General features: G+C 36.0%; 1 protein-coding gene across 1 annotated transcript; it reads left to right on the forward strand.

Annotated features, from left to right (window-relative positions):
- Nucleotides 1–14481: 14481 nt before the first annotated feature.
- On the forward strand, nt 14482–16086 carry LOC125838315 (uncharacterized). The gene is made up of 2 exons (XM_049517379.1): nt 14482–15032; nt 15915–16086. Exons 1-2 carry the CDS (start codon nt 14482–14484, stop codon nt 16084–16086), a joined length of 723 nt encoding a protein of 240 aa, XP_049373336.1.
- The last annotated feature ends 1168 nt before the right edge of the window (nt 16087–17254 follow it).

Genomic DNA, 17254 nt, shown 5'->3' on the forward strand with positions numbered 1-17254 from the left:
TACCAACTTCCAGGTACCAAAATTAGCCGGTTCATGCTTCACACAACCATTTAAAATAAATAGTATATTTAGTATATTACAAGATTTGGGTTTACACACCGCACAAACAACAAAACATGTCATACTTATATTACAAACCATGGTGACATGATCAAATTAGCCTTCAAAATTTCATGTAAATGCACAACACATAGATCATGTACAAGTCCCAAGGTTTATATAAAATATAGATGCCTATATGCAAATGTGATCTTCATTAAGGCTCTCAAAATCTCCATCTCCAATGGCCAGCTTCATGTCTCCTTTTTATCATTCCCTACGATAGAAACAACTATTGTTAAGCATATATCTTAGTGGTGTAAAAACTATAGGTTCGAAGCCCTCAGACTCACCGAGCTACCTTTCTCAAGTCATGGGCAACACAATTGAAACACAATAAATAAATCAAGTAAACAATATATAAAGAGTATCAAGTTTGATATTTAAATATTCAAATGTCAAGAATGCTCATAGCACCATTTTACAAGAGATTCAACAATAAGGCTCGCCCAATATATACATCATGTTGTCACACCAAGCATAAGCGGGTATCAAGAAGAACTGACGCTCTGCATCAAGAAAGGAAAGCCCAATAATCAATAGAACCAAGAACCATATTAAAAATGGCTTTCCAGTTTGTACATAAAATGGACAACTTCTATACTTAAGACGAACTAAAACTCCAGAGTCAAGATGGCAAATGACCCTAATCAAGAGGCATGCCAATAGTGACAAAGTCACAGCCACAAGAAGGACAAGGTCCCAACAAGAGTGCCAAGTGATCAAATAATCTGTTCAAGTGGGCGAGTTACACAAATGTCTTTGATGTCTTAAAGGATACCAATACGACAATGCAAAGTGACAAGAGGTAACCAAGGTACCAAGATAAACTTTCAGATATACCAGCAGGTAAAAAGAGTACAAGTACAAGTTTATACACAAACGTCAGTGCCTAGCTTAGAAATAGTCCAACACAACTTCAAGAGTTCAAACCGTAGAGCAACCAACGTATCAAGGTCCTCAACTTGTTCACGAGTATATACAACCTTAAAAATAAAATTAAATAACTTCTGTAATTCCTAGTAGCTCAATAATGTTGATGTAAAACAAGATTATCATCAAAAGTAAGCTTAGCCTATATAAATACGACCATGCTCCCAAAACAGTAATTCTGGCCGGCCTAGTACCTCATGTCGCAACTTAGATTTGAAATGGAAAACGGCAAAATTTGACTGTATATCATTAGTAAAGATGTAGGTACATCTCTTAAGGTTTCAAATAAATAAGAATCACCGCAAAATATATTTTGTACAAAAAGATATAACAAAAACATTAACAGTAGATTATACAGGATTTCTAATTTGGAAATCTGGACAGAACTTGTCCTATGTTGCGTCCCATTTTTCGAATCCATAACAGGTAAGTTACAGTTTTACATAGGCATAAGAGTTGTAGGTATATGAATTGTCTTTTTAAATCATATTTATTCACTGTAAATGAGGTTCTAGACAACAAGATATTCTTAAACACAAGGGAAGGGTTGTCTCGAATTTCAGCCAAAAGGACCAAGTTTTTCTCTTGTGATTTTGAAGAACAACTGGTTAGATAATGTTCTAAGGTTCTTAAACTTCAGGGAAAACAAATTTCACTAGAAGAGGTGTCAAAATATAGTCTCAAACGTGATGTTTATCACATGTACAACTGTCACTAAAAGGTGGCTTCCCAAACAAAAAGTAGGTTGCCCAAAATGCATACATATATACCTATATGAATATCCCTCACCTCCCTTTCAAGTTATACATAATTATAATTAGAATATTACGTAAATACCCAATACAGTCCCTTAAATTATGATCATAATTTATGTTCAGCAAGTTTGCAAATATCACAACATTTCAAGTTCCCAAAATGAGAGTAAAACATATTGTAGTAATTAAGCAATGGTGTATTTAGTATTTAGGGGTGTTACAACTCATGTCAATTGAATAAAACCCTAACTCACTTGGAGAATTTAGTAAACCTATGGAGGAAAGGGCTCCATAGGTGAATACTATCACACCTTGACGCCAAAAGCTTAAAATCAATGGTGAAATTGGGGACTTGACTTGAAACCCTAGCCTCCTTCTTCAAGTTTCTAGAGCGAGAAATATTTGAAATGATGACTTGATCTTCTTTTGAGAATTTGTGAGAATGAATTGGTTTGGGTGATTTAAGAGGTAAAAATTATTATATAGGGCTTTGGGTAAAAGGAAAAAGGGCATAGTATTGAGTTAAAACAATTGGGAAAAGACTAGAATGTCCCAGACTTAAAACTGCCGAATTGGCTTCAAGAAGGCCTAAACGGCCCGTCTAACGGACCGTGAAGAAATTCTTCCTAATAGAGCTTCACTATTTTGGGCATAACTTTTTACTCCACGCTTGAAAATAGGTGAATTCGCCTGCTTTGGAAAATGGAATTAATTATCTTTAATTTGATAGGTCATGGGCCACCTAATTCATTTTATGCTGAAAGATATGATTGTTTGAAGTTGACCCTAAACTCTAAGTCTAATAAACCCACTCCACAGATGACTTCACGGTACGTGTGAAGCCTCACATGTTGTTTAGACGACTGTGGCCCTTTTCCAGTGACAAGGGGAGAACCTCTTCAAACTTAACCCAACTTATGACCCATCAACTTCACCACAGGTTGTCTGGGCGTTCATCAAGGTGAAGCCTACCTAGATCAGGTTCTGGAAGACCTCACGAGCCCATTAACACACCATGGTCCCATTAACAGCCAGTCTAGGACTTCGTGAAGGGTTCCATGGTCCAATTTTGGGCTTGTGACTTGCCCGATAGACTCATTTCTAGCCTTTCTCTAATTTGAGGTTTTCACAACCCGAGCCTACACCCTGGAATGATGATGATTATGTAAAAGACTATACTCACATACACACACATAGTTGAATTAATGAATGAATGAAGTTCAATGTTAATGTTAATGATGAAGTACTATTTGAAAGGTTATTCTCATATTGTACTTTAATGACTGTTAATGACTTGTTGTGAAAGAGCTTTCTCATAATAAGGGGGTTCTTATGGGAAAGGATATTCTCATCTTTGAATCTATGAGCTTTCCAATGAATGAATGAATGTTGGGTTTGGGATGGATGCTCATTCGGGAGTTTAGGCGGGCTATCTAGTAGCAATTCATTATCCCATAATGAACTAAAGTAATGAATGTAATGTACTCCATGGGGAATAATGATAAGCACCGAGTGGATATGGTTTGAGTTGGGTGCTCATTCGGGAGTTTAGGCGGGGTATCTAGTAGCAATCTCCCTATCCCTTAAACTATGTGCCCACATAGGTCTAGCTAGTGGATCCACTTAAGCTAAAGAACAATGGTCCTACCTTAGGCAAGTAGGAATCCTTATCCGGTGAGGGTGACACCGGGATGCAATGTCAAGATCTCATGGTCTATCTCGGTTATGGCTTACCCCCACAATAAGGTTAATGAACTATGGCTTCTGAAGGATGTACTACATAATTTGGGTGGTGGTATGGGATGCCATCTATACATTGCACAGGTAGTCATTTAAGGGAGGCCCTGGTGTGTTCCTTTATATTGTTAATGAATGAATGGACTCTTATGATCTTGTTAATGAAAAATGTTGATCTTGTGTCTAATGAATGAAAGTGTACTTAATGAATGGTGACTTGAATGCTTATATGTGTAATAAAAGAATGCAAGCTATGTTTGGATTATATATCTGAGTACTTCCTTGTTATAACTTATTGAGTATGAATGTGCCTAGTCTATGGTGACTTCAAAGGAGCACTTAGTGTGAGTAGTAGTATGGGATGATACTTACACATTGCACAAGTGTGACTTAGACTTATCTTAGATGATGGTTCTTATGTGATGATCATGTCTTATATAATGTTTATGTCTTTATGAATGTATATTGTTGAAGGTGGAAAGGTTGAATGGCAAGTTCACCTTTGGTGACCTTAGGGTGGTGCCTTTGTGGGGATAGTGGTATGGGAAACTATCCATACATTGCACAGGGTATAGCCTAAGGGTTACTTTAAGTGAAGGGTTATGGAAAGGTAATGGTTTATATATGTTGAACATGTCTCTATTGTGATAAATGACTTGTATGTTGGTTATGATTGAGTATTATGACTCTTATACTTGTATTTCATGAAGTTTTGCCAAAAAAAACATAAAAGCAAGTCTTTCAACAAATGTCCTTTTTTATCATGTTTTTGCATGGCTATCATACTTAGTACTTTATGTGCTAACCCTATTCTTCTTCTATGTTTGAACTACAAGTGTAGGTTGCGGTAATTGAGTATCTCTCTAGTTGGAGCTTGGACTAGACTTCTTCCAAGACATCTTTTGGGTATGTCCTCATAGACCAAGGACAAGGACTTTTCATGTTTTCTAGTTCTTTTATGTTTTGAGACTATTGTCGAGACTTTGATTGTAAAGGGATGTGACCCTATCTTGTTTAAAGCTTTGTCTAAGATGGCCATGTGAGACTTTAGTAAACTTCCGCTTGCTTTTGAATGAATGTTTTTTGATTGAATGGCTTTTGAATAAAAAAAAAATTAATTCCGCACTATTTTTATTACCTATGCGATAAATGAATGCTATGAGGCTTGTATAAGACCCCTTTGGGCTCGAGTATGCCGTGTTACGACTAGGAGGTGCTCTCGGGTCGTGACAAACATGGTATCAAAGCACTAGGTTTTGGGAATGGTTTTAGGGTTGATGTCTCACAAGCCACATCTTGTAGAGTCTTGTTCATCGTTGTGTGTCATGACACATCTACGACCGAGAGCCTATAGGACGTTAGAAAGTTACACTTCTTTCATATTCTTGAAGTTGTGCCTTAGAGTGTAGTTTTATAAGTGTTATTTTCATAATCCTTCTCTTGTGTTTATAGGAATATGAATACAAGAAGGGCTAATGCAAGGATGGAACAAGAGGAGAACGTGAATGAGGAGGTTCCCCCTCAAGCTCCTCAAAACCCTCAATCTCCTAATGATGAAGGGGTCATGTCTAATGTGGAGATAAGGGCTGACTTCCAAACTTTGACCTAATTCATGACGGTTCAAACCCAAGTCATCGCCACTCAAGCTTATGCTTTAACGGCCCAAGCTAACCGAGAAGTTGGACCTCAAGTAAACCCCAATGCTAGTACACCCGCTTCAAGAATTAGGGATTTCACAAGGATGAATCCCCCTATATTCCATTGCTTTTAAGTGGATGAAGACCCACAAGACTTTATAGATGAAATGTTTAAAGTGGTGGATACCTTGGGAGTATCTTCTATGGCTTGCAACGGGACCGGAACCGGGACTACCGGACCGAAACAGACCGGAACCGAAACGTAACCGGGTACCACGGGCCGGAACCGGAACGGACCGGAACCGGTAATTCCGGAAAAAAATCCGTGTACCCATCCCGGATCGGACCGGAAACCGGGTCCAACTGTTATAAAATATAATTTTTTTATTAAAATTAAAAAATTAGGAACATTACACTTAAAAAATTATACTTTTAAAGTTTTAAATACAAACTTTCAAACTTTTAAAAGTATAATAGTTTAAATTTCACAATATAAAACTTTGAAAATTTAAATTCAAACTTTAAAAATATAAAACTATACAAGTTTGAAAATTTAAATTCAAAGTTTCAAACTTTAAAACTATAAAAGTTTAAATTTCATCCTTTAAAAGTTTGAAAATTTAAATTCAAACTTTAAAACTATAAAAAGTTTAAATTTCACACTTTAAAAGTTTGAAAATTTAAATTTAAATTTCAAACTTTAAAACTATAAAACTATAAAAGTTTAATTTCACACTTTAAATTTTAAAAGTTTGAAAATTTAAATTCAAACTTTAAAACTATAAAACTATAAAAGTTTAAATTTCACACTTTAAATTTTAAAAGTTTGAAAATTTAAATTCAAACTTAAAACTATAAAACTATAAAAGTTTAAATTTCACACTTTAAATTTTTAAAAGTTTGAAAATTTAAATTTAAATTTCAAACTTTAAAACTATAAAACTATAAAAGTTTAAATTTCACACTTTAAATTTTAAAAGTTTGAAAATTTAAATTCAAACTTTAAAACTATAAAAGTTTAAATTTCACACTTTAAATTTTAAAAGTTTGAAAATTTAAATTCAAACTTAAAACTATAAAACTATAAAAGTTTAAATTTCACACTTTAAATTTGAAAAGTTTGAAAATTTAAATTTAAACTTTTAAACTATAAAAGTTTAAATTTCACACTTTAAACGTTTGAAAATTTAAAACTTTAAAACTATAAAAGTTTAAATTTCACACTTTAAAAGTTAAATTTGAACTTTTGAAGATAATTAAAAAAAAATTAAGGCGAATAGCCTATACTTTTCTTAATATTAATTAAATAGTACAAGTTGAGTTACAAAATATTAGTAGAGTATTAAAAAATCTAATCTACACAGCCACCTTCTAGAAAGGGTTCTGTTTGAATTAGACCTCGAATTATTATACTCATACTAATAGACATTTAAATTTAATAGTTCATGCTACCAAGGAAATCTTTTTTTAAATCATTTAACATTTCTCTAGTAACATGCTCTGGAATTGGTTGATTAGCTAGTTCTTCCATTGCATCAATGTCGTCATCACTAAAATCTTGCATTATTTCATCAACGTCATTTTCAAATTTGGTCGGTAAAGGTGGACGACCATAACTCTTTCTCTCGCCATTAATTCAATCTCTAAATAGTACGGATATCTCCAAGCTATCTGCTGCTAATGAATATCTATGCTCTCCAATTTGAAATCTTGCTGCACTAAAAGCGCCTTCCGAAGCTACTGAAGATGCTTGAATAGCTAACACATCTCAAGCAACCGGTTGAAGTTTTGGAAATCCTTGGCCGCGATTGCTCCACCAATCTAGAAGATATTTTTTCTCTTTTCTATCGTGACAACTCTTGTTCCCCCACCTTTTAGCGTTCTGGGGCCCTACTATGTATTAAAATGTGAGTACCCTTTCTTCCACCTCCGAAGGATGGAGGGGGTATACAGCGAAAAAAGCGTCGAAGGGGTCGGATCACCCTGGGTTACTGAAGAGTCGTCCGACTTCTCGGTGACCGAATAAGAGAGGTTTTTACCGCTTTCTCTTCTCTCCAGCACTCTCGGACTGATCATCTTGCTGCAACAAAGCAAGCTTAGGAATGAATCTAATGGAAATTTAGGTCTCTGTCCGCTTGGAAGATTATTCTTTCCTCCTCGGCGAAAGAGGGCAAAAAGGGTGTGTGGGAGAAAGAATTCAAAAAGGAGAGAAGATTTCGTCCACCAAGCCAATAGTAGTAGGTTCTGTATTTTGATTAATATATGCATCAAAATCATTTCTATCATTATGAGAAAGTTCAATAATACAATCTATCATATCATCAATATCATCTTCATTATTATATCTACTCCTAGAACTTTGAGGCTCTTCGTTATGTACTACATTCCTTATATTAGAATTATACAAGTCGTACAATTTTCTAGCTTCAATTTTTATAATATCTTTAACATCTTGACAACTAGGTGTTTCATCATCTTCACTATCAATACCCAAATTAAAATATATTTTATCAACCATTCGTGATGCACCTTCATCTTTGTAATGTGGGTTTAACAAACAAGCAGTTAAATAAATTTGAGGAATAGAAATAAAATATTTTTAAAATTTTTCAATCATTTTCTTAACAGATTCTTCAAATCTTGGTTTATTTTTGAATTTATAAAATTTACTAGAAATAGCACAAATATTAGGTAAAACAGAGCAAATAGTTGGATAATAAAGTGCAGATATTTTTTTTGTAGTTGAATAAAAAACTTTTAAGAATTCTATAAGTTCTTTTATGTCATTCCAATCATTATCATCAAGTCTATATGTCATATTTGAATTATGAGCATTCCAAACCATTTGTAAAGGTTTCCTATATTCACAAGCAACTTCAAGCATTTCAAATAAAGAATTCCATCTAGTACACACTGATTTTGGAATTTTTCTAGGTGGAAGATTAAATTCACGACAACGATTTTCAAAATCTCTACGTCTAGACTTAACTTGACATTTAAAAATAAAATGACATGCAGTTTCAACTTTTGTGAAACCATCATCATACATTGCTATACCATCTCTAACAATCAAATTATATATGTGTGCAACATACCTAATATGAAAACCATCAATATAAATAGGGCAAAGAGACGGTTTTAGTATTTCAACAGCAGTTCTATTATTAGAAGCATTATCTAATATGACACTACTTATTTTATCACAAATTCCATAGTTTTGCAAAACATCTATAATTGTTTGAGCTATATAACTACCGGTTTTATGCATTTCACAACATTTATAACCTAAAATTCTTTTTTGCAAAGTCCAATTTTCATCAATCCAATGCGCAGTAATAGTGAAATAATCATTACCATTTACACTATGGCCCATATCAGAAGTGATAGCTATTTTACAATTGTTATAATAAAATAAACAACGAAGATATTGAAAATGTTGAGCTTGATAATCAAAGATAGCCTTTTTAATTGTATTTCTAGTAAAACCTTTAAAATGTGGATTATACACAATTTGAATATAATGAATAAAACCGGGATTTTTAGCAAAACTAAATGGCAAACCCATAACAACAATCATTTTAGCTAATTCTTCAAGATCTTTTTCTCTAATATATGACTGTTGTATACTAGAACCAGAAACATTAGAAGGATTTAATTGTGCTTGGACCATATTAGAGCCCTCTACTCCTACATTTTCAGGAAGGGTGGTACCATTTTTTTTAGCTTCAGCTACAGCTTTAGCATGCAAAAATTCATTTTTACAACATGACATTAAATGATTACTCAAATGTCCCGTCCCACCCTGTTTTCCTACAGTTTTATGATTCATTCTATGTTTACATTTATTACAAATAGCTTGTGTTTTATCTTCATTCTGAGTCATAAATTGCCATACAACTGATTTTTTAGCGCGTTCTACCTTAGTCCTAGGATGCACGGGGAATGGGAGCAGGACAACGAAAGGGAGCGGGAGCCATGGAAGAGGGATTGGGAGTGGGACTAGTAGCCGACGGTGGCTCAGTTTCATCATCATCATATTCATCAACATTATTATCAAAACTATCAACATAAGCATTAACATCATCATGTTCATCATCTTCAGGTAATTCCTCTTCAAAATTACCAAATTTTCTTTGTAAATGCTCATGACAATGATCTAATCCACTATTACTATCAATATTAAAAACAGTTTCATCAACATGCGTATAATCATCCGTATTTATTCTTAATTGAGAAGTTCTTTTAGTTTTAGATTGAGAAGTACTACCGGTTTTTTTATTTTTCTTGGATTTTGAGCTAGATAAATTAGTGAACGAATTAACTATGGTTGTTTTACCCTTTTCAATAATATTTTTTCCGAAATCCATATTCAAATATAAAAAGTGAGTAAATTATATATAATACGAAAATGATTAGCAAAGTTTTAAACAAATAAATAACTAAATAAGTAGAGACTAGATATTAATTACTCACAAAATAAATAATTAAGTGCAAACAAATAAATAACTAAATGAAAAGTGAGTTGGAACGAATGTACCAAACGTCTACTTAAAAAAGTAGACTTGTATGACCTAAAGCCAAAAATTGAAAGTTGAATTTTGAAGCTCCAATTTCCAAAGACCAAATTCGTAATTTTAACGAGAATAAGAGAATTTAGAGAGTAGAGAGTAGAGAGATTAGAAGATATTTTTGTGAGTGAAAAGAATGAAAGATTAGGGGTATTTATAGTTAAAAAAAAGGATGAAAATGTATTTTTAAGAAGGTTGGGGTATTAAAAAAAGTTTGGGGGGTAGGGAGGTGTAAAATGGGAGTTATGGGGGTGAAAGAGTCGTTGGTGGGGCCCAAAACCCGTTGCCCAACGGCTCTCAACGGCTATAAATTTTGAAATTTCAGATTAAAAAAAAAAAATGTGCCGAATCGGACCGAAATAGGGACTTACCGAACCGGGACGGACCGGTAAATCTCGATTTCCGTCCCGTTACCCCTCCCGGACCGGCACAATACCGGAGTGAACCGGTACTATTCGGAACCGAGACGGAATCGGTAACGGACCGGAACCGGTACCGGGACATCCCGGTTCCGTTGCCAGCCTCCCTAAACCATATTTCGAATCCATAACAGGTAAGTTACAGTTTTACATAGGCATAAGAGTTGTAGGTATATGAATTGTCTTTTTAAATCATATTTATTCACTGTAAATGAGGTTTTAGACAACAAGATATTCTTAAACACAAGGGAAGGGTGTGTCTCGAATTTCAGCCAAAAGGACCAAGTTTTTCTCTTGTGATTTTGAAGATCAACTGGTTAGATAATGTTCTAAGGTTCTTAAACTTCAGAGAAAACAAATTTCACTAGAAGAGGTGTCAAAATATAGTCTAAAACGTGATGTTTATCACATGTACAACTATCACTAAAAGGTGGCTGCCCAAACAAAAAGTTGGCTGCCCAAAATGCATACATATATACCTATATGAATATCCCTCACCTCCCTTTCAAGTTATACATAATTATAATTAGAATATTACGTAAATACCCCAATACAGTCCCTTAAATTACGATCATAATTTATGTTAAGCAAGTTTGTAAATATCACAACATTTCAAGTACCCAAAATGAGAGTAAAACATATTGTAGTAATTAAGCAATGGTGTATCGACATGCGATTCTTGGTTAGTATTTAGGGGTGTTACAACTCATGTAAATTGAATAAAACCCTAACTCAATTGGAGAATTTAGTAAATCTATGGAGGAAAAGGCTCGATAGGTGAATAATATCACACCTTGACGCCAAAAGCTTAAAATCAATGGTGAAATTGGAGACTTGACTTGAAATCCTAACCTCCTTCTTCAAGTTTCTAGAGCGAGAAATATTTGAAAGCATGACTTGATCTTCTTTTGAGAATTTGTGAGAATGAATTGGTGTGGGTGATTTAAGAGGTAAAAATTATTATATAGGGCTTTGGGTAAAAGGAAAAAGGGAATAATATTGAGTTAAAACAATTGGGAAGAATGTCCCAGACTTAAAACTGCTGAATTGGCTTCAAGAAGGCCTAAACGGCCCGTCTAACGGGCCGTGAAGAAATTCTGCCTAATAGAGCTTCACTATTTTGGGCATAACTTTTTACTCCACGCTTGGAAATAGGTGAATTCGGCGGCGTTGGAAAATGGAATTAATTATCTTTAATTTGATAGGTCATGGACCATCTAATTCATTTTATGCTAAAAGATATGATTGTTTGAAGTTGACCCAAAACTCTAAGTCTAATAAACCCACTCCAGAGATGACTTCACGGTACGTGTGAAGCCTCACATGTCGTTTAGACGGTTGTGGCCCTTTTCCAGTGACAAGGGGAGAACCTCTTCAAACTTAACCCACCAAATGACCCATCAACTTCACCATAGGTTGTCTGGGCGTTCATCAAGGTGAAGCCTACCTAGGTCAGGTTCTGGAAGACCTCACGAGCCCATTAACGCACCATGGTCCCATTCACAGCCAGTCTAGGACTTCGTGAAGGGTTCCATGGTCCACATTTGGGTTTGTGACTTGCCCGTTTGACTTATTTCTAGCCTTTCTCTAATTTGAGGTTTTCACAACCCGAGCCTACACCCTGGAATGATGATGATTATGTAAAAGACTATACTCACATACACACATACTTGAATTAATGAATGAATGAAGTTCAATGATAATGTTAATCATGAAGTACTATTTGAAAGGTTATTCTCATATTGTACTTTAATGAATGTTAATGACTTGTTGTGAAAGAGCTTTCTCATAATAAGGGGGTTCTTAGGGGAAAGGATATTCTCATCTTTGAATCTATGAGCTTTCCAATGAATGAATGAATGTTGGGTTTGGGATGGATGCTCATTCGGGAGTTTAGGCGGGGTATCTAGTAGCAATTCATTATCCAAAGTAATGAATGTAATGTACTCCATGGGGAATAATGATAAGCACCGAGTGGATATGGTTTGACATGGGTGCTCATTCGGGAGTTTAGGCGGAGTATCTAGTAGCAATTTCCCTATCCCTTAAACTATGTGCCCACATAGGTCTAGCTAGTGGATCCACTTAAGCTAAAGAACAATGGTCCTACCTTAGGCAAGTAGGAATCCCTTATCCGGTGAGGGTGACACCGGGATTCAATGTCAAGATCTCATGGTCTATCTCGGTTAAGGCTTACCCCCACAATAAGGTTAATGAACTATGGCTTCTGAAGGATGTACTACATAGTTTGGGTGGTGGTATGGGATGTCATCTATACATTGCACAGGTAATCATTTCAGGGAGGCCCTGGTGTGTTCCTTTATAATGTTAATGAATGAATGGACTCTTATGATCTTGTTAATGAAGAATGTTGATCTTGTGTCTAATGAATGAAAGTGTACTTAATGAATGGTGACTTGAATGCTTATATGTGTAATAAAAGAATGCAAGTTATGTTTGGATTATATATATGAGTACTTCCTTGTTATAACTTATTGAGTTTGAATTTGCCTAGTCTATGGTGACTTCAAAGGAGCACTTAGTGTGAGTAGTAGTATGGGATGATACTTACACATTGCACAAGTGTGACTTAGACTTATCTTAGGTGATGGTCCTTATGTGATGATCATGTCTTATATAATGTTTATGTCTTTATGAATGTATATTGTTGAAGGTGGAAAGGTTTAATGGCAAGTTCACTTTTGGTGACCTTAGGGTGGTGCCTTTGTGGGGATAGTGGTATGGGACACTATCCATACATTGCACAGGGTATAGCCTAAGGGTTACTTTAAGTGAAGGGTTATGGAAAGGTAATGGTTTATATATGTTGAACATGTCTCTATTGTGATAAATGACTTGTATGTTGGTTATGATTGAGTATTATGACTCTTATACTTGTATTTCATGAAGTTTTGCCAAAAAAACATAAAAGCAAGTCTTTCAACAAATGTCCTTTTTTATCATGTTTTTGCATGGCTATCATACTTAGTACTTTATGTGCTAACCCTATTCTTCTCCTATGTTTGAACTACAAGTGTAGGTTGCGGTAATTGAGTATCTCTCTAGTTGGAGCTTGGACTAGACTTCTTCCAAGACATCTTTTGGGTATGTCCTTATAGACCAAGGACAAGGACTTTTCATGTTTTCTAGTTCTTTTATGTATTGAGACTATTGCCGAGACTTCGATTGTAAAGGGACGTGACCCTATCTTGTTTAAAGCTTTGTCTAAGATGGCCATGTGAGAGTTTAGTAAACTTCCGTTTGCTTTTGAATGAATGTTTTTTGATTAAATGGCTTTTGAATAAAAAAAAAATTAATTCCACACTATTTTTATTACCTATGCGATAAATGAATGCTATGAGGCTTGTATAAGACCCCTTCGGGCTCGAGTATGCCGTGTTACGACTAGGAGGTGCTCTCAAGTCGTGACAAACATGGTATCAAAGCACTAGGTTTTGGGAATGGTTTTAGGGTTGATGTCTCACAAGCCACGTCTTGTAGAGTCTTGTTCATCGGTGTGTGTCGCGACACATCTACGACCGAGAGGCTATAGGACGTTAGAAAGTTACACTTCTTTCATATTCTTGAAGTTGTGCCTTAGAGTGTAGTTTTATAAATGTTATTTTCCTAATCCTTCTCTTGTGTTTATAGGAATATGAATACAATAAGGGCTAATGCAAGGAGGGAACAAGAGGAGAACGTGAATGAGGAGGTTCCCCCTCAAGCTCCTCAAGACCCTCAATCTCCTAATGATGAAGGGGTCATGTCTAATGTGGAGATAAGGGCTGACTTCCAAACTTTGACCCAACTCATGACGGTTCAAGCCCAAGTCATCGCCACTCAAGCTTAAGCTTTAACGGCCCAAGCTAACCGAGAAGTTGGACCTCAAGTAAACCCCAATGCTAGTACACTCGCTTCAAGAATTAGGGATTTCACAAGGATGAATCCCCCTATATTCCATGGCTTTTAAGTGTATGAAGACCCACAAGACTTTATAGATGAAATAGTTAAAGTGGTGGATACCATGGGAGTATCTTCTAGAGAAAAGGCGAAACTAGCCGCCTATCAATTGAAAGACGTAGCCCAAGTCTGGTTTCAGCAATGGAGGGATGAGAGACCCATGATAGTGGGACCGGTTGATTGGGGAGTGTTTAAGATGGCCTTTCTTGATAGGTTTTTCCCAATAGAGATGAGGGGACAAAAGTTGGTGGAGTTCATAAACCTCCGTCAAGTGGGTATGAGTGTGAAGGATTACTCTCTCAAGTTCACCCAACTATCCAAGTATGCTCCAACCTTGGTAGCAAATTCTAGGGTTAGGATGAATAAATTTGTAATGGGGGTGTCCGGTTTGGTTGTAGAAGAATGTCGTACGACAATGCTCCATCATGATACGGATATCTCTAGGCTTATGATATATGCTCAACAAATTGAGGAGACAAAGCTTAGGAAGATGAATAGTGAGGCAAAAAGGGCGAGACCCGATGAACAAAGTCAACCAAGGTCCAAAAAGAGGTACTTCAACCAGGATTCTTCTATGGTCAACAATGATAGGGTGTCTAACCCTAAACCTCAAGGAGGGAATAGAGGTGGTTCTTCATTTGAAAGGTCTATTTGTACTAAGTGTGGGAAGCAACATTTGAGTAAGTTTCTTGCCGGAATGGATTGGTGCTTTGGGTGTGGGAAGAAGGGTCATAAGATGAGAGATTGCCCAACACTTTCGGCAAAGGGGAGAGAGGCCAAACAAGCTTCTCTTGATGTCCCGGATCCTAATGATCCAAGGAAGAATCATTTTTATGTGCTTCAAGCTAACAAGGACAAAGGGACTAATCCGGATAAAGGTACCAGTAAGTTGATAGTTCCTTATGGTGTGAATATCTTATTGAGGTTGCTTTGTAGTTCTCATATTGACCTTAGTATGAGCTTTCCCTTAAGTGGGGGATAGTATGTGTAACACCCCGACTTTTCAAAACGTATAAATTGACTCGTATCTTTGTGGAAAGACCAAGAGGGTGGGATAATAAATTAAGAATGATGTGTTATGTGAAATTTTACGTGTTCAAGTGTTGTGTCTCAAGTTTTGAAGTTAGTTAAGTAGCAAAATAAAAGTTGGCGAAAGTTACCATAAATTCCTTTTTCAAGATTTGTCTGAAATTTGGGTCAAATGTCTCAGACGTTTTCTCCCAATATATTAATAGTTATGGCCCCCACAACCTATGAAATCGAAGGTCTACGAGTCTAGTTTAAAATGCAACAACCCGTTCTTTCATATGACTTCATAATAGAGAGATATTCGCATTTTTGCAAGACTACACAAGCAGGCAGGTGAGGTGGGTCCCTAGGTCGGTGGAACTTTATATATATCATCTTCTTTGACTTTTCTTCATTTTTCCTTCATTTTCCTTAGTAAAGAACCAGAAAACTCACAAAAACTACAAAACCCACTTCTAGGACAAGCCAAGTTACTAATTTTCGTGACTTAAGTCCTTGACAAAAGTTGTTCTACGCGTTGAGCTCGTCAACATGGTATAATTTGTTTTTTCGATTTCCTAGCATATCATACTTTCGTGTGCGGACAGAAAGGGTTTGGGCATATTTTAAAGTTTTGAGGTGTATTACAAACTTATAATGAAGGTAAGACCCTTCTTTCATCGACTCTAACTTTGATAAGTTGCAAATAGCAATTTGCGAAAGAAATACATATCTTTTATCGGATTTTCATTGTATCTTCTATTCTTTTGTGTTGATTATGATCCTACTTTATTGTAGTATCAAGAGGGGTTGTGTTTGTGTTGCAGAAGATCGTTCAGCGTCATTAGTCAGAATCGCCAATCAAGTCATCGATTCAGCATGGTCGTGCTCTGGGTTACTGGGCGGCATGGTACTGCTTTGCGGAATTGCTCGGCGATGCGCCGACTGTTCCCTTTTTCTGCCGACTTGATCCTTTTTCTTCATGGCTCAGCACATTGGAACAAAAGGTGAAGTAAGAGCCTTCAGCGACTCACCAAGTGGACTCGGCGATCCTCAAGCCTTCATTTCTTCGTTCTTTTTAGCCTTTCATTCGTTTTTGCGTCGTAGTGTCCATGCTCTCCCCAAAACTTCAAATACCTAAAACTTAAGGGTTTTCATCAGATATTGAGATAAAATAAGCATTTTAGGACACAATTTCTATTAAAATATAGACTTGAATGAGTCCAATTTGTGGACTCATCAACTAGGATCGTTCGTTTTTTGTTTCCCAGTGAACCAGTCTTAGAATGGAAAGGTAGTAGCTCAGTGCCTATGGGTCGATTCATTTCTTACCTTAAGGCCAAAAAGATGATATCTAAGGGGTTTCTTTATCATCTAGTTCGGGTAAAGGATTCAAGATCCAAAACCCCAACTCTTGAGTCACTCCCAGTAGTTAATGAGTTCCCAGAAGTGTTTCCAGAAGATCTTCCTAGAGTTACTCTTGAAAGAGAAATCAACGTTGGAATTGATGTCTTTCAAGATACTCAGCCTATATATATTCCTTCTTACAGAATGGCTCCACCTGAGCTTAAGGAATTGAAAGAGCAGTTGAAAGACCTTCTAGACAAGGGCTTCATATTTCCCCATGGGGTACACCAGTGTTGTTCATGAAAAAGAAAGATGGTTCCCTTAAAATGTGCATTAACTATCAGCAGTTGAACAAAGTCACAATCAAGAATAAGTACCTTATCCCCATGATTGATGACTTGTTCGACCAACTTCAGGGTGCTAGTCACTTTTTGAAGATAGACCTCAGATCCGGTTATCATCAGCTCAAAGTCAGAGATAGTGACCTCCCAAAAATAGCCTTCAGAACTCGGTATGGTCATTATAAATTTGTAGTTATGTCATTTGGACTAACCAATCATCCTGCAGCTTTCATAGATTTGATGAACAGGGTGTTCAAGCAGTATTTAGACTTGTCTGTTATTGTCTTTATATGATATCATCATTTACTCTAAGAATAAGGAAGAACATGCGACTCATTTGAGGGTTGTCCAGAAAACTCTCAAAGATCGTCAGTCATTTGATATGTTCAGCAAATGTGAGTTTTGGTTGCATTATGTTGCTTTCCTTGGGCATATTATGTCTAGCAAATG

The sequence above is a fragment of the Solanum verrucosum genome, unplaced genomic scaffold (genome assembly GCF_900185275.1).
Source record: "Solanum verrucosum unplaced genomic scaffold, falcon-dt-bn FXZP01000110.1, whole genome shotgun sequence".
Classification (NCBI taxonomy): Eukaryota; Viridiplantae; Streptophyta; class Magnoliopsida; order Solanales; family Solanaceae; genus Solanum; species Solanum verrucosum.